This window comes from Heloderma suspectum, chromosome 4 (assembly GCF_057233095.1).
Source record: "Heloderma suspectum isolate Gila_16-S chromosome 4, 16-S_ref, whole genome shotgun sequence".
Classification (NCBI taxonomy): Eukaryota; Metazoa; Chordata; class Lepidosauria; order Squamata; family Helodermatidae; genus Heloderma; species Heloderma suspectum.
This window is the reverse complement of record NC_139461.1, coordinates 161132483-161157267: the sequence shown is the minus strand read 5'-3', so window position 1 is coordinate 161157267 and position 24785 is coordinate 161132483. Positions and strand designations below refer to the sequence as shown.

At 43.7% G+C, this 24785-nt stretch overlaps 1 protein-coding gene across 5 annotated transcripts in view; it reads right to left on the bottom strand.

The window, feature by feature from the left end:
- RRBP1 (ribosome binding protein 1) overlaps positions 1 to 24785 on the bottom strand; it is a 214478-nt gene that overhangs the window by 1584 nt on the left and 188109 nt on the right. For 4 of the 5 annotated variants that reach the window (XM_084854812.1, XM_084854811.1, XM_084854813.1 and 1 more), the window contains 5 exons: positions 17809 to 17880; positions 17062 to 17157; positions 15384 to 15467; positions 9824 to 9922; positions 9545 to 9688 (listed from right to left, as the gene is read on the bottom strand). In XM_084854812.1, the coding sequence (XP_084710938.1) occupies positions 9545 to 9688; positions 9824 to 9922; positions 15384 to 15467; positions 17062 to 17157; positions 17809 to 17880 (495 nt within the window). Of the gene's footprint in view, positions 1 to 9086; positions 9689 to 9823; positions 9923 to 15383; positions 15468 to 17061; positions 17158 to 17808; positions 17881 to 24785 lie in introns of those variants that run through there. The other variant, XM_084854810.1, reaches the window with a different exon arrangement.

The window sequence follows — 24785 nt, the reverse complement described above, 5'->3', positions numbered from 1 at the left end:
AGGTGGGGAGCTCTGCTTTATCACAGGAGTGTTGGGTCTCCAGCCCACCTAGAGTCTCGATCCAGTTCTCTGGGGTTCCCCTGGTCATGCCCCCTTTCCCCCGAACACCACTTGTTTGGTGGCTTCCCAGCTTTTGTGCAGTTTCTTCCCCGTTCTGAAAAGCTGAAATGCTTCTCCTGAAATTCTCCTTAGGCTGAGCTGCTGGCAGGAAGAGCTTGAAGTAAAATGGGCTGGCATTTTGGCCCCACCCCTTTTGCTTTGGCCCCACCCACCACTGGCATGCAGCCCCCAAGTGCTTCTCCAAAACTGAATTTGGCCCTTAAGCTGAAAAAGGTTTGATGCCCCTGCTTGACTGGGCCCAGAAATCTACAGGGCCTAGTCCATGCTACAAACATGAGAGAAACAACTGAGACTAAATTGTAGATCATGCTTCAGGAGATTTATGGAAACTTATTTCTCTGCATCTATCTATCTATTTTCCAGATGTTGTGATATTTGCTGGAGTCAATCAGAATGTCAGGGTGGAAACTGAGCTGATAGAACCCCAGAGCAGTTCTGATTCTGAGGAGGATCAGCAATCTGTGGGAGAGGAGCCAGCTCATCCCTCACAGGCACAGCAGCTGGCAGAGATTCCTCCTGCTGGCATTCCTGAGATAGATAGTGATCCTAGCAGCGAGAAAGTGCGGGAACGGGGCTTGCTAGATGCTCGATGCAGACAGCGACAAGTGATGGAGGGTGCAGAAAGGAGGTGTAGCACCTGTTTGGCGCGCAAGCAACGGCTGCCTCCCATGGACCCAAGGGAAAGAGGGAGGATCTCTCCCTAGCCCATAAGTTCAGGGTCTTCACGTGGCTCTCCTTCAAACGGTGATCAACTGCCTACTCGGAGCATAGGCTACTCTGCTGTTCCTTGCTTAGTTGCTGGTGATTAGCATTGCTGGCTCAGGGCCTTCTCTAGCAGCGTAGCGTGTGAGAGTGCTTGTGCCGTTAGACTTGTGTCTCTCACCTGAGAGACAGAGAGGTTTGTGCTTCCCAATGTGACTTGCCCTCTCAAGAATTCACAGAAGTCACAGAATTCCTTGTGCATAGACAGGAGGGAGCGACAGAGCACCATAACAATCAGGGCATTGATTCCAGGGATAGTGGAAGCTACTGTTACTGGTAGGATTTACAGCCCCAAATATATATGAGTAAATGACATGGCTGGCTATAAACACAAATCAGCCAGCCAGAAACATAAGGGGATTAAATAAAGGGAACTACTAAAAGAAGCTAAAGAAGAGCAATGAACCTTCACCTTTTCTTTTTGCAGTGAAAAAGGCCAGAAAAATAACACTTCTCTGTGAATTGGTCTATCTATAAAATGTTTGCAGCTGTGTTGGTCCATTTGAGTATTTTACAAAAATCAAAAAATCAACAGGATTATAATACCTTTATTAGGACCAACCCAAAAGCTGCAAAATACTCAGAAAGCTTCATAAGACTGTTCTTCAGGCTGGAAGTTATGTAAAACAAAAGTAACAAAAGAAAAAAGGGGGAAGGGGGGCATTGTAGAAAAGCTTCATTGTGGGCCACGGTCTAATGTCAGAAATGTAGCAAAGACTTACCTGTACCCGTAGTTCCTGAAGTGGTCATCTGTGCATTCACACAAATGGGCTCTGTGCCTGCATGGACCCTTGGTTGGGAACCTTCCATAGCTAAGAAATTTTTGACAGGAACCCTCCCCATCATCCCAGCGCTCACGTCCCTGGCAGGCTCCTGCCTATTCTCTCAGTTCTCTTTCGACTGCTAAAACAGCAGAGAAACAACTTGGTATCAGCACAGACATCAAAGTGGGGCAGCGGGTGGGTTGTGTGAATCCACAGATGACCACTCGAAGAACTACAGTTACAGATAAGCAACCTCTCTTTGTTCTTCATGGTCTCTGTGTATCACACATATGAGCAAGTAGCAAGCTGACTTACCAGAGGTGGGGTCAGTGTCCTGTTGTAAAATGGCCGATAAAGACCAAAGGAGCAGTCAGCTCTAGCCCAGACATCCAGCCTGTAGTGACTGATGAAAGTTGATGGTCTTAGATTCCTGCATTGAGCAGGGGGCTGGACTCAATGGTCTTATAGGCCCCTTCCAACCCTACTATTCTATGATTCTATGACCAAGTGGCTGCTCGGTACAGTTCCATAAGAGGAACCACTTTACTATACACCACTGACACTCAAGTGGAATGAACCTGAACAGGGTCTGAGAGCAGAAAACCTGCCAGTTTGATGGTGTGCACTACCCAAAAGGAGAACCTTTGAGATGATACTGGCACTCCCCATCACTTGTTCCCATAGCTGAGGAACAGAGGTGATGGGCGAATATTCTCCATTCAGGATTTGTAGAAAGCCAAGCCATGCTGGGCATCCAAGGTGTGAAGAGTACATTCAATAGTAGTCCAAGGCAAAGGAAAAAATGCTGGAAAAACAGTGCCCTGATTTAGATGGAACGCTGGAAAAGCAATATAGATTTAGAAAACAATTTAGATGGAAGTCAGAGAAAACTTTAGGCAAAAAAGCCAGGTCAGGACAGAGCATCACTTTGTTATGACTGGATGTCAGATAAGGTGGATCAACATGCAAAGCACAATGCTCACTTGACCTAAGTGTCAAACTGATTGACAAGGAAAGCAATCTTCCAGGAAAGCAGGAGAAGATCCAATATAGCCAACGGTTCAAATGGCTTGATAAACAGGGCCTGCAGAATGGCAGACAGACTCCACACCTGTACGAGCTGGCGAACCAGCAGAATGAGACTGTGGGCATCTCTACAGTAGCCTAAAATCCTACATTTAAAATGGGGCTTTCTGCTTCGATCACAACGACTCCCTTTTTCACCTGCTTCCTCTCCCCCCTCCCCTTCCCCCCTCCTTCTCCCCATATCTGAGTTTTCCATTATCTTTCATTGATCTTGCTCCTGACACTAACAAAAGGGGGTAATTTGATAGCTCATTATCTGCGATCTATTTAAAAACGGAACAAAGGGCATTTAGTGCAGGAGACACCCTGGAGGGTCACGGCAGGGTCACAGCATCATGTAAACAGCCTGCAAACTTCTGTGAAGGAGCAATCTCAATCACAGCATAATAGCCTGGTGTGAAGGAGCCTTGTGGGCTCCCTGGAGAAACTGCTTAATCAGAGGGTGTGAGAAAACTGATACTCCTTCCACTGGCAGGTGAGAAGCTGAAATTGCTGCTAAATAAACTTAATGAAGACAACAGGCCGTTCTCGTGAAGGGATAAAATAAACCACAGAACTTGGAGTAATGGGCACCCAACTGGATCAAACTCATACAGGTTTCACAAAAGTGCAGAAAGATGTCCACTTGTGGGCATATGGGCTCTGTGTGCTGAACAGTGTCTGGGACAGGATCAGGAGGAGTGATCACCAAATCTTCCATACTGTCATGCAGTGCTTCAGCAGATGAAGGGGAGGCAACATGCTCTCAGAGGGACAGGTGGAGACGAATTATGAACCAGGACTGTTTTGGCCACATGGGCTAAGATTTATGCAGTTCACCTGTCCACCCTGATTTTCACCAAGATCCTGGTGTGGAGAGGAAAAGCATGTAGCAGTGGACCCATTCAGTGGTACAGAAACACATTTCCTAGTGATCCCAAGTCCACTCCCACTCTGCTGCAGAGACTTTGGCACATGCTGTTCTCCACTCAGTGAGTAATTCTATGTTTGGAGTATCCCATCTGTGGAACAGATATCATATCACTGAATGGAGCCACTGTCCACTTGTGGATGACTAAGTATTTCTGGTGGAGACCATCAGCAAGACAGTTGTCCATCCCAGCTATGTGCACTGCTATCAGTCCAATCTGACGAGGGATGCACCACTGGAAAATGCAGAGCGTGATCCTGAAAGGAGAGAGGGACCTCATTCCACCTTGCATGTTCAGATAGTAGTGGTGCTGTTGGATACCATCTGAACCATGTCCTCATAGCTCCATTTTGAACAACCTCAGTGCCTTTTGATGGCCAAGAGCTCCAAAAGTTTGATATGCGCAGAAGCCTCTGACATGGTCCACTTCCCCTGAACCTTCAGGGACCCACAGTGTGTGCCCCAAACTGAAAGGGAAGTGTCTGTTGTTAGCATTCATGATGGGAAAAGCGGAGAGAAAAATATGCCCTTTTGAAGACTGAGGATGTCCATCCATCAAATTGGCATAGCAGCCACAGATGTGAGAAAGTGTAGGTGCATCCACCTGGCATCCCAAGCTAGGTTGAATGCAGGGATGAACAAGTTCAGGACTGGCCTCATCCACAACCATGCCAGTGCAACCACAGTGATAGTAGCTGCCGTGAGACCTAACAGGCTCTGTACTGCTCTGAACTGTAGAAAAAACAATTGTCTGGAGGGTTAATGCTCCTGCAAGTTATGCCAATGTTGATGCCTGGTCTAAGAGGAGAAAGACTCAATCCAAAGTAGACTCCAGTGTTGTGCCAATGAACTGGATGCATTGCATTAGTGTTAAGTGGGTCTTCTCTACATTGGTACCTTGGTAAAGATTGGTAAAGGCAAAGGTGCAGCAGCAGATGGCAAATAATGGATAGGGCCCTCAGGGTCCCTGCTCTTATACCACCAGTAACCAGTCATCTATATGATACACCTTGGATGTGAAGATGGAGAACAACCATGGCCATACACTTGGTGAAAACCCTCAGTGCTGTATTAATAATGAACTGCAACACCCGGAACCGCAAACCAAAGGAAACCTCAATGGTTTTCATTGCTGGAGATGTGGAAGTAAGCCTCTTTTAAGTCTATGGACGTGAACCAATCCCCTTTTTGGAGTAGGGGAAGGATGGAAGCAAGCATGACCGTCTAGAAGCGCTTGGGGGTGATGTATGAGTTTACCAGAGTGACAGAGAGCTGAAAAAGTATATCTGGGGAGTCAAAGACAAAGTTTGCTGACAAAGCATCTTGCTTCCTATGAGTGTTCCAAAATGTTGAAGAGTGGAACTGGCGCCTGGTGAAAAGCTTGGCCCACAGGTAAATGGGACTGTTTATAGGAAGGCTGCTTAAACCATTTCTTCTGCTGATACACGGAGGACTGTGGACCCATCTGTCTTCACCTTTCGGACCAAGTCCATGGCCTCATCAGTCTTGGCATTAAACAAGCCCTCCCCATTAAATGAAACCTCCTTGATTTAAGAGTGAGCTTCCTGTGATAGACCTGCAGACCTAGGTATGTCTACACGAGGCCACTGAGCCAACCATCACCTTTGCATTGCAGTCGGTCATGTGCCTGGATATATTTATCTGCTGGCGAGAAAGGCACATCACCCTTGAAAACTTGAGCCAATTCCCGCTTATCCTCGGAGAGATGGCTGAAAAGAGATCCTATCTTCTCCCATAGGAAAAGCTGATATCTGGCCGTTGTGGCGTGATACTTAACCACTCTCAACCCCAATGCCGCAGTGGAATAAATGTGATGCCCCATCCAGTCCAACCTCCTACCTTCTTTATCTACATGTGAGGAATGGACTTTTTGCAATTTTCCTTGTGATGCCTCAACAATTACAGAATTCCATGTGGGGTGCTGGAACAAAATCCCTGCGTCTGTTTCCAGATCCTTGTACATTTGTTCAAAACACTTCGAAGTGGGCAGAACAGAAGAAGGAGCCTTCCACGACTGCTGAATGGTTTATAATAATGTCCCAAGAAAGGTCCTGTATCTTCAGATGGAGAAGGGGATTCCGATTCCCCACCACTGCATCTGGTGATGAGATAGATGGAGCCACTGATGAATAGGATGTCAAGATCAATTGATAATCGCCCAGTGCTGACTGTGGAGAGACTCATTCCTGTTGATGGGAAGGTCGTGACCTGCCAAGTCCCAAAGAGATTACTGACTTTGGATCCCGTGGATTTGACTAGATGGTATGAGTGGATGCAGGTAGTGTGGTGAGCACCACAGGAAGTGCTGCATTTGTCAGTCCCATTGGTGGCTATCATAACTATTGAATGTTGAGCTGTATTGAAGCAGGCATTGGTGGTTGAGGGGACCAAGGACATTTCCTGATCCAGCGGAGGCCTTGACACCATAGCCGACGGAGTGGGTCGATACCAAATATTCCCCTGTATAATGGTGGCATGACTGCTACACCAACATCCATCCCGTGTTTCCAGTGAGGCTCCTTGGCACAATACTGGTGTTGAGGAGGATCCTAGAGGAACGGGGGATCATCTTTCCCAATCAGAATATGGCAATCTCCATCAGTACCACTACTTACGCCACTCTGAACCCGAACCTCTAACTTTGGAGTAGAAGTAGCCTTAAAACGCTGAATTGGCTATGTGCAATATCAATAACTACACATGTTTCTATATTATCACCATCATCTATATCTGCATCATAGCCAAAGCTCTCTGGACAGTTTACAAAGATTAAAAACATTAAAAATACAGTATACAGAGGTTAAAAGCCATTTACATAAAAAACACAAACAGTCAATATACACACAGAGAAAGGAAAGGAAAGGTTCCTCCTGTGCAAGCACCGGGTCATTACTGATGCTTACGCTGGTGTTTTCATGGCAGACTATAGTGGGGTGGTTTGCCATTGCCTTCCCTAGTCATGACTACCTTTCCCCCAGCAAGCTGGGTACTCATTTTACCAACCTCGGAAGGATGGAAGGCTGAGTCGACCTGAGCCGGCTACCTGAGACCCGACTTCCGCTAGGATCAAACTCAGGTCATGGGGAGAGTTTTGGTTGCAATACTTCCACCTACCACTCTGCACCACACGAGGCTCTACACACAGAGAACATATATGTAAAAACAACATTCAAGCAATCAACCATAACCATAAGACAACCAAGCCCTTTTATTGTCTTTATGAGGGATAGATACAACTTGGATATTGACAGATATAATTGTTTTTCCTGGTTATACCTGATAAAGGGGTGACATTTACTAATTTATTCACTATAGCCTTTGTGGCATCACTTTATAACTGTTAATTTCCAAAATCTATTGATGCTAGGATGCTATTCTGGCTATTTAAAAGAAAAAGACAGCTGACCCTCATCCTGGCTTTTGTGCACTCTTGCATAAAAGATCTGTCACTGGAAGTAAAATAAAGCTGTCAAGACCTTGATCTGATTGCACTGAACTTCCAGTAACATTCTAGCAGATGATAAATTCCCAGCTGTTCTTTGGATTCTGTATATGAAACATAAAATGTTTAATGAATATCTAAGTGTGGAAATGCATATAGCTTAATGTAGTAACTCAGAGAAGGGATGCCTTATTGACTGTTGTATATAGTATGCATTGTATCCCTCTTATTGTATGTGTAATTTATATACATTTAAAAATAAACTAAAAAAACACACTGAATTGGGAGATCCCCTTTGACATGGGGGGTGGCCCCTGCGATAAGAAGGTGAGTGGCTTTGCCTAGCATCAGTCCGCTTTCAGGGTGGTGGGTTCAGGGACAGCTCCTGAATCTCACCTTCCAACATTGAGGCTAGAACTAGCAGATCATCCAGTGGCTGGGTGGCCAGTATCACTTCCGATGTTTGCTGTAAATGCACTGCGATCGGTGAATTAAGCAATGGTGCTGGTGGTGGTATTGTGAGTAGCAATGGTATTGGCACTGAGGCCACCGGTATCAAGGACAGGACTATTGGAGGTGACTTTTTCTTCAGTTCCAACTGGAGCAGCTTATGAGCTCTTGCCCTTTCACAGTTTTTTAGCTGCAGCAGTGTTCAACAACCAGCCTGGTGTTGGTGCAAATGGCCTTAGAGGGGGCCAGCAGGGATGGAGATCTTGATCCTGGAGCTACTGAAAGAGCCTTATGTAAGTGGGCCAGGGTCTCTCATGCTGAGAGGTGTGTGTGTGTGTGTGTGTGTCCTTCAATACCCCAGTATTTTTGAAGACGTCCTGCCTTCTGTAGGCTGAGCAGCAGTGTCTGCTGCCCTCAAGGTCTGGTTCCACAGCACAAAGTCTGGTGGATCGATTGCACCTCTCTTGCTTAATGAAAGCTTGACAAAAAGCACATGCACCACCTTGTATCCCTTCCTTAAATGAAGGAGGCAATGTGAGTGTCTGTCTGTGGGAAGGAGCTAACTGCCACAGTGCACACTTGTGAAAGGGGGTCTGAAGGGCCATGCTTCCTTAAGTGACCACAAAGTGGGTCAACAAAAAACAAAAACACAAATCAACAGAGAAAAACAAGAAGATAGAGAAAAAAATGAAAATAAACCTTAGCGATCTAATTTCCACACAGGAATAAGCAAACAGAGAAGATTCCTTATGAGGCTGCCACAGCGGCGGTGGAAAGACTGAGGAAATAGGTAGGAACCAGCTAGGGATAGGCATCCTGGGATGGTGGCGGAGGGTTCCCACCAACATTCCTCTGTTATAGAAGGTTCCTGATCCGCTGTTATAAAAGGTTCCTGATCCACGCTCTGCGCAGGTGCAGAGCCCATATGTGTGAGGCACAGAGATCACAAAGAAGAACTGTAATTTCAGAATTAAAATAGAAATTGTCAAGATTCATGAGGTTGTATACAAGATTGTCTGCACATGGTGTGCGTGTGTGGGAGGGGCCCACGTTTGTGCTGGCCCCTCCAAAAATCATGCTTGGCCCTTGCTTGTAAGATCCAGTAGTTAAGAACACTGTGGCTTCTAAATGCACATTCACATTAACCTTGTTCAGGCATTTGCCTGAATGTGTGAGGTCTTAAAGTGGGCAGAGTGACGGGCTGTGCACAGAATGCAGGCCCTGTTCTCCTTCGTGTTGAATGGGCAGGGTCTGAAAGGGAGTTCTACTCATATTCACCTGAACATGAGGAGAACACTTGGAGTGATTGCAGACCTCTCCTGAACACAAGCAAGGTCTGAACTGAGGTGGGCAGGACCCAGGGAGGGAGGAGGTGGAACCAACAAGCACGGCCCCATCGCTTCACCCACTTTAAGCTTTCACGCATTCAGGCAAACACCTTCACATTTATAATTCTTTCAGATTCAGACTACAGATGTGGAATTCAAATATAGATCTGTTTATAATGAAAAGTCATACTGCAAATGAATGAATGAATGAATGAATGATTTATTACAGTCACTGACGAATAAGAACTTGGTGAATTAAACTGTAAATTAATGTAAGAAATACAGGGCTGCTGTAAAAGCAGCAAGCCTGTATTTACTTTTCCTACTCCTCCTGCATAATGCATCATACAACTATCCCCATATCCTATCATTATTACAAATTGTACCGCACATTATGGGGGGAGGGGTAGACACTGGGCTACTTCTACTCAGTGAAGTAGACACTGGGCTACTTCATTTCAATGGGTCTACTCTAAATAGCACTTATGTTGCATTTTACCCATTATTAGTTGCAGCCCTGTATTTCCTTCAGTGTTTAGTTCTGCCCTCAGAGTCGCCCAGTAGTAAAAACTGCTTCCTGTTCTAGTGGGAGGCAATATCAGTTTAATGTGGCCAGCCCAGCCCCCTTGTTACAATAGGGAAAGAGGACAGAGTCAAGTACCCTTTCCTGAAGCTGTTCTTGCAACTTCATCACTGCTTCTCTTTCCTTGGCCAGCTGCTCTTGGGTGACCTTCAAAAGCTCTTTTAGTTTAGTAGCTGCACATCCCAGGTCCTTTGTTAACTTCTTCTCCTTGTCCAGTGTTTCCTGCAATTGGAAATAAAACCAAGCTTTCTTCTCTGGGCAACACATGTTAGGTACTTCCAAGGACAAACATAGTAGTGAGTTCTCATATCTCTTGTCTAGCAATTCAGAAAAGAGATGGAGCTTTAGAAGTTTTACCTGAAGTTGGAGAACATCTTCCTTTGCAGAGGCAGCCACTTTTCCATCAAGTCTCAGCTTCTCCAGTTCAGCTTGTAAGCTGCACACCAAATCCCAAGCCTGTAGTTTCAAAAGGCTGAAAAGTTAGTTCCAAGCAGCCACATTCTTGAAGTGCAGAAATAAATGAAATAAAATGAGCATTAGAAAACATCACCCAAATTCAAAATTAGCAAAAGGGAAGTCATTTAGGAAGCTCAAATGTAATACTTAATGTAAATTAAGAAGAAATATTATGTATGCCAAATATTCAACCTAGACAAATGTTAAATCCAGTCCTAGCGTTCTTTGCTAATGACAGACTCAGGGACCAAGGGAGACACTGTGTATCAAAAAACATCAAAGGTCAGCCCTTTCCCAGGGACACGAACGTGTGTGCCAAGGCACTACATGGGCAATTTAAGAACTGGGCCTGGCAACTGATACTTGATGTCTAGAGAGGGTAAGAAGCAGGTTTACTTTATACTCCTCCACGTACTGCTGAATGTAGGAGATCTGGCTGCTTTTCCTCTTCCATTCTTCCTTCCTTTCTCACATAATTATCTTCGTCATCCTTCCCTCCTCCTGCTTGATAATTCTTTATTTTCTTCCAATTCTTTTGTCCTTTTACAAGTCCCCGATCCAAAACCTTTTCCCACCTCTGTTCCTCTTTCATCCTCATTTCTATCCATCATCTCTGAGGAATTGCAACCAGTAATCAGACTTGAAAATGAATTTATCTGTCTGTGACACAAAGGCCATTACAAAATATAAAATATAGCAATGCAGAGTACAAAAATATACCTATAAAAGCACACCAGACAGTGACACTTATTTACAGAAGGTATAGCAGATGGTCTCCTTTACAGTCCACCACAGACATCCTTAAAAACCTACGATGAATTTTCTGTGTTGCTACTGCACAGAGTTATTTGTGATGGATTTACTATAAACTCTCAACAAGTTACAGATAACGGCTTTCTTCACATGGAGTTGTCCTTCATAGAAGTTGCAGGCTCTTTAGATGATGCTGTGACCCTGCAAGGCATCTCCTGCACTAAATGCCCTTTGTTCCGTTTTTAAATAAATCGCAGATAATGAGCTATCAGAAAAGTGGCAAGAAGAGCAGCGAGATCAATGAAAGATAATGGAAGACTCAGATGCAGGGAGAAGGAGGGAGAAAGGGGAGGGGGGAAAGGAAGCAGGTAAAAAAGGGAGTTGATGTGATCCTGCATTTAAAACGGAAGCAGAAAGCCCCATTTTAAATGCAGGATTTTAGGCTAGTGTAGAGATGCCCAATGTCTGCCAGAGGCCATCAAGCTCTTATTTTCAAAAGATCCCCCAGAAATCGAACCCTGGGAAGGAACAATATGCAGGGGACAATGTAACAGGTGATGCACTTCTATTTCCCCAGTGCCACAAATAAACAGCCACTGTTCGCAGGGGATCCCTTTATACTTCTCTTCCAAATATGCTGAGGCCATTATATGAAAATGAATAGCACCTTTCTAAGGGCAACAAAAGTCAACTCCTAAAGGTAGTGTTGGAAAGTATTATCCTCTCTTTAAAAAATGGAACAACGAGGAAAATTATTGAAATTGGCTGGCATGTACATTTTCATGAAATCTACCTCAAAAATACTGTCTCTGATGAACTGTTTATTCTTATGAACTAAGGTAGTTTGAGCCTCTCCAAATAAAACTGTGACAATGTTAGCCAATAACGGGCCCATCCACCTTTGGAAAGTTGCTCAACAAAGCATTGTTTCGCCAGGTTTCCTTTTTCAGCATTCAGCAATCTTTTACCATGCAAAATAGATGCCTTGAGGATTGCTGCCTTAACAGACGGGAATCCAACTTCCAATCTCAGCAAGGAGGAAGAAACCCCTGAAGTGAGTGCCAACAATTCCTTCAGGAACCTATTCTGTCCCCGGCCCCGTATTTCAGCCTCATATAGGAGGGGCTGAATAAATTTTCAGCATAGGGCCTACCAAGGAGCCCCTTTAATCTTGTCAAAAGTTAGAATTACCTTTGCTGTCCTCCAAGCTGAAAGTCTTACTGACCCTATATGAGATTGGAACATTGTACAATCATGTGGTCCTTTTCAAAGAACATTACATTTGTTTTCGAGTAGTTTATAATCGAAGTCTCCAGTTCTCCAACCTTGCCTGGCTTGTTTAGAAGAAGAGTTCTTCCGTTTGTTTATTTTTGCGTGACACATTCTATTCAGCTGCACGTGTTCTGCGATTCTGTGCAAATGCAGAAAACCACATATCTGACTTGATGGTGAAGTCACAGTGGCTGCACGTTCAGAATCCCAAGATGAAGTTGGGGATGAAGGGTCTGCAGGTCATGTGATGGTTATGAAGTCAGGAAGGAGCTTGGGAAGAGTCTGTGGGGAAGGAGTGGCCAGAGTCTAGCTGCACCTGTGGAGCCTGAGCCTGTTTTTGTCTCTGTCCCTGCCCACCAGGTATTTAAGACGGCGCTAAGTGCACACTTAGTGTTGCACTTGGCGTCGCACAGGAGGCTACCCACGTCAATAGGCTTCTCCAATCCAAGTGGTCCCTATACTACATTGGAACATACCGTAGCATGACAACTCATCTTGAAACATCGGAAGAACATTCTATGGGATTTGGTCTCACCAATGTTCTGTTTTAGCAAAATGGGTGTTATAGTTACTCTGTGATACTTTATTTAGGTGGAACCACTATACAGGGGTTATTATCTCAACCCTATTGTAACATATGTTTTTAATATATTTTACAACAGAATTATACTTTTTGTGTTTTGTATAGGTTTTTAAACAGAAACAATTTTAAAGCAAAAAGTTAGCTGACTCATCTTTTTAGCTTGCTTTAAAAGAATTGTATTATTATTTTAAAATAATTTTGTAAGTATTTTGTTATCTCAGCAGATGACTTCTCATTATTATTATTATATTTATTTATACCCCACCTTTTCCCCAGTACTGGGACACAAGGCGGCTTACAAACATTAAAACGTATACAATTAAAACATATGAAAATATATGAAAGTTAAAATATAATTAAACAATACAATTAAAATTATATTAAAATATATTTAAATGTTTTAAGGTTCTCTTTCCTTAATTGCTGACAGTTTCCCTTTTAACTTTTCAGCTATATTATTGTTGCTGGTCAGAGGTTTTTACTGTATAGTTTGGTAAAGCTTTTTAGGTATGAACACCTGTATTACTAACAACTGTTAAAAACATTACTATGGCTGGACCCTGATAGAGTTGGCCTTCACTGGTGAGTTGCTATTTATTTTTGTTTTTTATTTTTTTACATAATGGCTCTCACCAGAGAAGGGACTGGAACCAGTGAAGGAAGTTGTGGCATCCTTTGTTAAGGCCCATAATCAACCTAAAATCATTCAGTTTTTCCATCCTAACTCTGAGAAAAGAAAATTACTAGTTACTGACTCACCAGTCACTGAGACTAGGGTTGCCCATGTGGAGATTTTGGATTGGTCATTGGGCCCTCAATGTATAATTATGTCCTTGGATTTGGAAACTCAGGAGGAAGGCAGGTGTAGCCTAGCAATGGAATTGACCTCTGCATATGACCCTGACGGTCATATGACTGGCAGGACTTCCGCAGGTGGGATTCCTGGCTAGCGCAGGGCATCCCGTCTCCTTAAGGGGGTGCAGCACCTGTCACTTTTGAAAAAGGGGCCTGGTTTAGGGTTTGATGTGGGGTACCCACTTTCACTACTGATACATTCCAGGTAAACAAGTTCCTGTCTGAGTGCAAGGAGCTTCTGCTCACCCTGACTGACTTTGTACTAATCAACCTAAGTGGGGGAATTACAGCTATCTGAGGAGAAACTGAAATAAAGAATAGCAAACAAAAGTCTAAGCTAAAAACCCATACTATAATAGCTATAGTTACAAAGTTGGGCCTGAAGCTGCGCCATGGGTTGCTGGAAACCAGAAAAGAAAAACTTTGGCTCCTCTGTTTTGGAAATATAAAATCCAGCTGTTATTCAGAAGTGTATCCATCCTAGGTGAAGCACTGGGCAATGAGAGATTTTGGAATTAAATGAAATGAAAATCAGCCAAATCAGTAAAAATATATATATTGGACAATATCCATTGCTAACAGAGTGGGAAGCTAGTGGATCCTGCAGCAATCAGAAATTACTGAAATGCTCATTTCCAAAAACTTCCCGAGCTTGCAGAAGGGAGTTTTGCTGACCTGCTCTGATTCAGAAACCAGCGATTCTGCTCATTTCCAGGATTACTGTTGGAAACACTAGTTCATGTAGCACAGGCAGTGGGTCCTGCGAGCACAACAGAACCAGTGGGAGCACAGTAGTAGTATTGGATACTGCCCATTGCTTGGTTCATTTTGTTGCCAGTTTCACAAGACACAATTGATCACAAGCACCTCTGAGCAATATTTTTGTGATCACAAAATTCATTGCCAAACACACGCAAGTGCTCTCAGTTCACAAGTTACATTTCTTCAGTTACAAAACTGTGCATCCAGAGATTTTTATTTATTTATTACATTTCTATACAGGCCAATACTCAAAGCTGTTGTAAGATGAAATGTTTTAAATCCTTGCTGAAGTGAGCAAGGCGGTGTTTCAGCCACACAGGGTTGCTGGCTGCTGGATCATTTACAGATCACTCTGGCCTAGAGTCTTCACCGAGAGGGTCAACGTGTAGCTTCTACCAGGCCAGGGATAAGATTTAATACTTCTCTATGCAAAAAAAAAAATCCCTCCACATGGTAGTCTAAAGGTTCTAGCCAAGATTAACATGGCAGTTTTTTACATGCAGGGATTTTTATTTCATTCAAATGGAATCTTCACCTATGGTGTGAAATGGTAAAGTCCAGACAGAACTGGTTGATTACCCCAATGAGAATGAGGTCTGAGTTTCTCTAGGGCAGGGATGGAGACCTTTTCTCAGCCTGAGGGCCAGATCCCATTTTACAGAAGCTCTTGGGGGCCATGTTCCCATGGTGGGCAGCCACAGACAACAGTGGGTATAACTGAAAAACCCAAGCCCCCCCCCCATTCCATTGTTACTGATTTATAACAATCAGTTGTTAACATACTTTGGGAAGTATGTCTACGTGGAAGTAAGCATGAACATCATGTCTACTCACAAGTAAGCAGCACAAGACTGATCACTCACCTGCTTCCTTCCCTAATCCTGTCCCATCTCACAGGAAAAAGCAGCTGATCAGACAGAAGTGCTTTCCCCTGCTAATGGGAGCTTTTCCCCTCTGTGGCAGAGCAGGTGAGGCCAGGGAAAGAAGCTGTGGGGCTGGATGGGGAGGTCCACATGCTGGAGGCTGCTTTAGGCAACCATGATAACAACTCTCCTACTATTAATACAATCACTTATTGTAGGATGAAAAACCTAAAAGTCAAGAACCTCTGATCTTGTTATCAGAGTTGAAGAGATTTCATTGATCTTCTGGAGTTCAAGGTAATCAATAGCCTATGAGTGTTACTTTACTATTGGAAACAATTTAGAAACTATCCATTATGATATAGCTATTTACCTGTACAAGCTCCTGACTTTGCTTGAGTGCTTCTGTTTTTGTTGCATCGAGGTGTTCTTGGGAGTCAGATAACAGTTGTCTCAACTAAAAAAACCAAACATATGAAATTAGTATCTAAATCCAATTTATGTGAAGATGAACAGTAACAGCCCTTTGCTACCATCAGACTGAAAACCACTCTTTGGTATCAGTTTGGAATCCAGTTTTATAGTAAACTGGAACTAAGGTTGGCATGCCCTTCAACTGACCAGTCAAATATTAATGGCAGCTTATCTTTAAAAAAAACATGATAGTGACAGTTGTTAGTAAGATTAGCTTGACCTCTAGCCCTGCAGAAATCAGAGGTCAACCTGGCAGCATAGCAAAGCTTCTCCCACTGGCTACCTAGTATAACTTCAGGCAACTCTATAGGAACACAAGCAGTCATCAATAGTAAAAGTCACTGAATAGTTAATAGAGCATCAGAGTTTGGACCAGAGAGTAGGACCAGGGAGACCTTCACTCAGTCATGAAGCTCATTAGGTGACCTTGGGCCAGTCACACTTTCTCTCAACCTAACCTTCCTAAAGGTGCAATCCTATACATGTGGCTGGGGCATACTGGGAGTTGTAGGCCTTTTTTCTGTCTAAACATGCAGAGGATTGCACCTTAAGAGAGTTGATGTGAGGACAGAGTGGAGAGGGGAACTAAGATCACTGCCCTGTGCTCTTTGGGGGAACGGTGGAATAAAATGTAACATACTTAATTAACTCCATTATTTTAAGTTGATGCAATTATTTCACAGCAACACAGCTTTCCCCAACCTGATGCCCACCAGTTGTTTTGTACTTCAATTCCCATCAGCCCCAGCCAGCATGGGCAAGGGTCAGGAATGCTGAGAGTTGTAGTCCAAAATATTTGGAGGGTACCAGGTTGGGGAAGGCTGCAGTGACAGCTATCTAATCATTTTGTAATTAACACAAGTATTAAACTTGATGGTTATCTTTTATGTTCTTGTCATAATGCTAATGTTTTAAAACACATGACCATTGCTAAACAATATTTTGGTCAATTGACAAAATCCTTTTTGGTGAAATGTCCAATAGTCTAAGATATTATCATACTGTGTCAAAATACTTATGTCATAAGGTACAAATGGTTTGACTATATGGACATTGGTGCATGTTAAACTAGATTTGGCTGGCCATCTTACCTCCAAATAAACAATTTTACTGGAGTTAAACAGGGATGTATTTTGGTACCTTTTCTGTTTAACTCTTACATTAATGATATGGTTAAGGAATTGGATGGTCTGCAGTCTGCCCCTGTTACAATTCTTGATCAAAAATTTTCACTACTAATGTATGCGGATGACCTAGTATTTGTAGTGACCCAAGATGGGAGTTTTAAAAACTCCACTGGCACCTAATTGCCACGTAGGAGGGCAGACTGGAGGCTGTGGGCAAGATCGGCAGGCCCTGCGGGTCCCATCTAGCCCATGGCTGGAGGCCCCCCCCCCCCTTTTACAGTATCCATCAGGACTAGACCAAGTGGAATAACTATAACCAAGAAATACCATGCTTCATCTGAGGATAACCTCAGAGCAGAGGAAGGTACCTTACATTAAGCACTTCATTCTGCACACCATGCCCCAAATACTCCCTTGTTCTCTGTAGGTTAAGAAGAGACAAACACTCACAACTTCAACTTCTTTTGTGTACTTCTGGCATTCAGAGTTGGCAGTTGCCAAGTGATTTTCCAGCTGTGCTTCCAGAAGAGAAGTGTACTCTTTTAACTGTTGTAAGAGAGGGGGGAAATGAAAGCTCTTCAGATGACAACATTTTTTCCTTAGATTTGCATACTAGTGTGGTAAGTCCTCCCCTGTCTTAATACAAGGCAGGTTTGCAATTGCCACATCCCAGTGATGCTTTGGCTTGCTCTATGCTGGCAGATTTCAAGACCTACTTTCTAAGGAAGAGAGGTAAATTATCCTATTTTTTCTAGTAATTCTGTGCCAAGATTAAAGGCTCACAACACAGTGTTTCATACATTACACCTAAAATTTATATTTGCTTTTGAATCCTTCCCATCCCCAAACCAGAGCTGCCATATTCTGCAATTAAAGAATTACCAAGTTCTTGAAATGTAGCATTGAACACAGGATCCCAAGCCACTTTGTGAAGGGTGCAGGATTCAGCTTCTTTGGGAAGGGACCAAAGTTCAGTGGTAGAACACATGCTTTGTATGCGGAAAGGTCCACATTCAATTTCTGGCATCTCCAGCTAAAAATAGTGATATGTCTGTCTAAGATCCTGGAGAACTGCTGGTAGTCAGAGCAGTCAATACTAGGCTAGGTGGTCTAATTGTCTGAACTGGTATAAAGGCAGCTTCCTATGTAATCCAGGGTTCTAGCACTCCCCCCAGGCGTCACAAAATGCTCCCATACCTTGTCCGTGTTCTGCAGTTCCATCTTGAGCTTCTCCACTTTGTCTTCAAGATATTTCACTTGGTCATGCGACTAAATTAAGCATTTCCAACACCCAAAGAACCAGAAATTAGAGAATTAGTGTGCAGCCTTTACCGTTTCTATTTTCACTTGTGTGAGAGTGTACTCAGCACCATCTAGAATTCGAATTACATTCCTGGTGCTCAAGAAAAAAGTCATTTGAAATACCTACAAACTGCCATCAGTAAGCGGTGGTTTGCAGGCATATAATGGGCTCCTTCACACGGGCTTTTATCCTGAGATTGAGATTGCTCCTTCATGGAGGTTTGTGGGCTCTTTACAAGAGGCTATGACGCTGCTGTGACCCTCCAGGGTGTCTCCTTCACTAAATGCCCTTTGTTCTGTTTTTAAATAGATCTCAGATAATGAGCTATCAAATTACCCTGTTGTATTCCACTTCAGTTTCCTCTGTGAAAAGAGTTAAAGGGCAAGAAGAGGAGAGAGATCAATGACAGATAATGGAAGACTCAGATAGGAGGAGGAGGAGGAGTGGGGAAGGGGAGGGGAGAAAGGAAGCGTGTGTAAAGGGAGTCAGTTGTGATCCTGCATTTAAAGCGGAAGCAGAAAGCCCTGTTTTAAATAAAGGATTTTAGCCCTGTTTTATAACCCAATAAATTATAGTGCATACAGTGCGTTATATGTTCAGTAGTGCTTCTGCACTCTGTATTGTGTCTACTGGTACAGATAGATAAGAAACAGAACCTAGTGTAGACTCCACTGGGCACTGAAATGTCTTCAGAGTTGCTTTTCCTTCAGTGTACAGCAGGGGTTTCCAGTTGTTTTGGACCTGTGAACACGTTTGGGAATTTGAGAAACTACTGTGGGCCCCACCATAAAATGGCTCCCATGGAGGATGTGGCTAGTCACATAATGGCTGCCATGGGGGTCTGCCCTGTGTTGGGGACAGAAATAGCAAGGCTAGAGGCTGGGTGGGAGGGGGAAATGGAAAGAGTTACTTCCTGGCCTGCCCAGTCTTCTGCCCACACAGGGAGCTTTGTGGGCACCGCTGGAGGTCCCTGCAGGTGCCATGTTGGGGACCCCTGATGTACAGTGTAGTTCTGTGCATGGCTGAATGTGTTCTTCTGTTGTAAGATGTGTTCCACAATTAGGTGTTTCCAGACTATTCACTGGGCCTATTTTTCCTTCTGTACACAACACATTCACCAACAACCAGATCCAAAGTGGTGTCTCCAGCATGGACATCCAGATAAGCCATAATCTCCAGATTCCCAGATTTCATTTAAAAAGAAAGCAAGTCAGTAGCCCTTGTAGAACCTGAGATAGGAGGCAAAATTGTCAGCCACTACTGTTACTATTTGTTTTGGCCTACTCCTGCCATTCAGTGTTTTTACCCAATGAATGAAGCCATAGCAATGGTTAACACACCAACTATCTGGAGATAAAACTTCCTGGATCATTTATAAGCTTTTTGTGGGGTCTTCCCTGTTGGGAAGTGATTGTTGCCTTTTTTTTTTTTTTTAAAGTTTAGAAATCCAGGAGTTCAGTGTAGCTGAGACTGCGCAGTAGTGTGTCAACCCCCACCCCCCACCCCGGCCAGGTATCAGCAAAGACTGGAGTTCATGATTTTCCTAACTCACATCTTAATATTTTTTCTGAGCTTTTAAACAAGCATCAAACTAGTACCCTCACAGTGCATGCAGATGAAGTTCATCATTATTATACACATACTGCAGGAGGCAGGGCTGTGGCTGTGATACTGCAAAGTAGCCCAGTCTTATTACCATTTTGGGAGGGTGAGGGGGAGAAGGTTGAAGCTTTGCATGAAAACAAAGACTGGACAACACTACAGAGTTATCTAGTCTCCTGGTGTGTTGTTTTTCAAGGAAAATCAGATGAGGCTCTGAAGTTGACTGTAGCAACGGTGCAATTTTTAAGGGCTAGAAAGGGTTGTTGCATGTATGTATGCGTGTATACGGCTTTAAGAGAACCTGCCATTTTTAGTTCTTGCATGAGGCCAAGACAGGGCCTGCCCCTCCCTCTCTCTCTCTCTCTCCTCTCTCTCTCCCTCTCTCTCTGTGCAGGCCTTGGAGCTGAGACAGTGGGCCATGCAGCTCCTCAAAAGTTAGTGTTTTCTCATGTATTGTTATAACAAACCCTGTTGCGAAGGCACCAGAGTCTATTGGGTGTTGCCTGGAGAGCAGAGCCGAGAGGTGAACTGCAACCTGAGCAGGTTACCCTCCACTAATATTAACCATAACTTTCACCCCTGTAATGGCCCTTGGCCCAGGGATAAAAGGAGCCCAGAAATGGAGGGTTTCAGCTGTGACTAGAAAGATGTTGTCCAGATACCAGCTCTACCCACTGAGCAACAACAAAGGGGTAGACCTGGTGTACCAATTTCTCAGAGTCCACGGCTACTTATCTAAGTAGACCTGGTGTCCAGACCATGTTGCTGCTCAGTCACTAGATCTACCAGAAATTGTAGACCTGTTTGCTGATGCTGTTTTTAAAAAATGGTTTTTAAAAAAATGTGCAAAGGTTTTTATTTTAATGTGCAAGTTCCAGGAAAAAAATACTTCCAAAAGAGCATTGTTGCAATTCAAAATTCAAGCCACACGAAAAATATATTGTTAGATGATGCAAATAGTGGCTGATAATATGAAAAGTAAAGTGCGTAATCCAGGTTTCCTTAGAAACCTACACCTGATAATGCATACCACATACCTGCTTCTCCTCCCTCTCCGCCAAAGACACTCCCCAAAGACTCTACTTTGTTCACCAGTGTTTTCAAAATGAAGAAAATCATTTTGTCAATGTTATGATAAGGGCAGTGAAATATCTGATATGACATTCTTAAGATTGCTGCACTGTATTTGTGCATCTGAGTTTTTTTCTCTTGTTCCTAGGTTGTTATTTTATTAATATCCCTCACTCCAGATAAAGATTTGTTAGAGGTCATGGTGCCTCTTATGTGAAGCTTGATTATAACACTCTTCTGCCTTAGTGCTGTCAAATTCCCAGGATTTTCTGCCACACTTCAAAGGTTTCCAGATGTCATGGACTGTGACCACAAAGCACACACACAAGGCTATGTGCGCGAATTACAATTACACATTAGTGTGTAGCTTGCCCCACCCTGGAAAAATTCCTGCAGATGCCAGTGTCTCTAGTCTATTTCGATAGTGCCTTGGTTTTCAGTGTAATAGTAGTATTCTGTTTGCGACAAAGGGAGCACATCTAACCACTAGCATAATACCATTATTAAGACTAACTAAAAGTCACAACGTAGTGAGTGACCTTTCAAATTTCACAGAACTCCGTCTCAGAGTCAATGTTCAATAAAAAAAGAGGGTGAAATAGTAGAGAAAAAGATGTTGTTGATAAAAGACATGGTGCAACATGTGACAATCTTAAAATGGTGATTCAGGAAACTCTTTGCAAACTAATGAAGTTACATTTTGCATTGGGCACACATTCTTCCTTTGAAAATATAAAAGTTCCCGCAGGTATTTGGATCTGACTCTAGCACTAATCAGAACACTTGTAAAGCAGAAAGCAGAAATAAAACATGGTAGTCATATCAGCAAAACAAGAGATTTTAGATACATAATGCATAACTACTTTTATTTATGTATTTTTATTTAAAATATTTATATCCTGCCTTTCTTTATAAAACTTCACTTAGTGGTATATGGGCAATAGAAGCCAAACTAAGAATAGTCAATAGAAGCCAAACTGACATAGTGGATAGAGGGTTTCACCTGTAGACAAAGGTTGCCTTTAAATTAAAGAAAAAATCCACAGTCCTACCATCGTAGAGCCTTTCCGCATTTACAGCAGGCTCCCAGATGGCAACCACGTGATTGCTGAGAGGGATCATTTTTAATTTTCAAGGTTCCAGTGAACTCAATGAAACAGTGCCATCTAGTGGCTGTTTTAATAGTGCAACAATCCGAAGTATTTTAATACTTCATTATTTCTGGATCTTTTTAACATGGAATAACCAGGGGGTGTCTCCACTACAACAGAAGGAGAAGCCAATGGTGGCTTACCCAGATTTTTCAAGAAGTTGGCTGTGGTCCGCGCAGAGCTCCATGAATGAGTACACCACCCCATTCTAAGTCCCCTTCACAGGAGTGGGGTGGGGGGATTGGAGTGAACGCCATCAGACTGGTGGGAGCTGATCAACCAATGGGAGATGCTTCCCCCCTCCACCTCCAATGCAAGTGGCTTCCCTTCCTTCCTTACAGCTGACAAAGCTGCAAACAATCAAGCTTTGCATTAATTACTCCAGAGCAAGCATTGGAGAAACACAGATGCAGCTTTCTTTCTCCCCTGAAGCTCCGGATGCTGCGAACAATGGAAGCTTTGCATTAATTACGCCCTTACAGCTCAGAAAGCAGCTTCGACTTGGCACTTCACAGCCTTTAGGAGAGTTAACCCTCTGAATACCTGAAGCACTGTGGTTCCAACCAGCCCCCTTTCTAATCCCCATTCTCATTTTCACTGAAACTCCCAATGCTGCAAAGGATTGAAGCTGCGAATTAATTACTTCAGAAAAGCAAGGCAGCAGACATCAAAAACACGCAGCCTCAAGATTAAGGCTCCTAAATGCATTCTTCCAACACATGTGAATCTTGGTAACTTGTGGAGTGCAAATTTCAGGAACAAGCCTAATTGACCACAATACTTCTGAGTTACTTCTGAGTAGACACACACATGTTTGTGCTGCAAAAGACAGGGACGGGAAACACAGGGATAGGAAACCAGTCCCCTTTCTAACCCGATGCAGTGTGGGGTCGAAGGTGCGAATTAGTTACTTCTGAATGGCAATAAACCAAACAATGGAGAATCACAGGTTCAAGATAGTGCTTTACAGCCTTTAGGGAATTAGTGCTTTAAAATGTGCTATTTTGATTGAGGGGGATCTCTGTAAATTCTGAAGCGCTCATTCAGGGGACAAGCCTCATTGAGCACAATGGGAGTTACTTCTGAGTAGACACTAATTGGTTTGTGCTGGGAAACACTGGTCCCAGCAGGGGTTCGGGCACACAACTATACCGCGGAGAACCCGACTTAAGGAAAAAAATCAGACTTAGTCTCAGGAAATCCGTTTTTTCCATGAAAAGCTCCAGGGTGGCTGCAGGATGGCCACGACATCATGTGCCCCGATTGACCTCGAAACAGAGCCAGCTTGCAGCAAATTGACCATGCAGACACCCCCCAGGAAATACCTCTGGATGTGCCCTGGCGGTTGACAACGTCATTAAAAGGACCCGTAAACGTCCAAGTGTGAGCAATCTCAATAGCAGGATAATACCTCCATGTGAAGAAGCACAAAGCCCATCAGCCTAATTGTGAGAGGCCCAGTTGGGCCACCCATAGTCATGGTTGGGAACACCATTTTGCACCTTTTCCCCATAGCGGCAAAAAGTCAGTTTTGGGGGCATAGCTCCCCCTTGTCCAATCTGCCCCAAACTTTGCATATAGATAGCTATGCTAATTTGCTAGCAGATTACCTAGGCTTGGTGCCTAACAACACTATGGGATGTTATAGGGAAAAAGGATTAGACCCCCACGCAGGCCCTCATGGAAGGAAGTTAGCATTGCCCTTTGACATATAGGTCCATGGGGAGTTCTAGTGTACAGGCTATGGTAGATTTTTTTTAGCGTGAAAATGTGAGAAAAAAGAGTAAAAACACATAACCAACTGTCTGTCACATGAAATATGGAAGGAAAGCTGCCATATTTGGCAGGTTGGGAGAGAAAGGGCTAATTAGCTGTGAGGTTGAAATCCAGCAAGATCGGTCAAAGACTGGGGGACATATGAGCTCCCCCCACCACAAATCCCATTAGTTTGTATTGAGGGAAGTCAGCTGGAAGTGTTGGAATGTATGCACTGAGATGTAGCATGCGGCCACAGGGGGAGGATTTAATGGGGCCCTCTGGAGTCCCATGGCAGAGCAGCTTGGTCCAGGTCAATCAATCAAGGTTTAAGGCAGGGAGAGCGAATTAAAGGGGCTGTACTCCACCCCTGCAGAAGGGTGGTTGACAGTAATTCCATATTTCAACCAATATGGATGCATCCCTACCTGGTACAATTTTTCCTTATTCCTTATCCTTCACCTCTACTGCAAAGCCTTTTGCAAACAATGCATCAACAGTATTGCCATCAACCAACTTTAGGCAGCTGGTGGAGAACTGTTTTCTCTACCTCAGCAGCAGGATGCTTTCCAGTTTTTCCTGGCCCTGGTGGAAGCTTTGAAAAGTCAGGGTTGAGATATGGAACCACTCATCCAATGCAACACAGCATGGGTGCAGACATGTGCCTCTTGCCCAAATGTCCACCAGCCAAACTTGCAAAACAACTGTGCCTGTTCACCTATTTTCCCACAGTACCTACAATTGCATTCAGCCACTTGTATCAGGCGGCATCATTTGGGGACAGATGCACACAATGTGGTGAGGATGTCCTCTCTGAGTGTCCCCATATTTAGTTGTGTTGCTATATTGCTTCAGTGCTCAAGGCCAGAAAGAATGTGTCCCTGTAAACGACTTCAATAGCAACAAGCTGTGCATTCGGGGCACACTGTTTACCACGCTGGCAGTAGAATTTCATCTTGGCAAACAGCCACATCTGGTCACTATGTCACTTGGTGCAAGCAAGCAGATGGGTGCTGACTACTGTGCAATGACACCCACCTATCTGTACTCAAGCGACTACTGACACATTTAAAGGATGCATACATTCTGTTTGTGGATAAGAAATAATAGACTGCTGTTGCATGGCGCTTTGCATGAAGAGAAATAAAGGAGCTGGCAGAAGAACTCTCAGAACCACTGTCTATTATCTTTGAGAAATCATGGAGGATGGGGGAAGTGCCAGATGACTGGCGGAGGGCCAATGTTGTCCCTATCTTCAAAAAGGGTAAAAAGGAAGAACCTAGGAACTACAG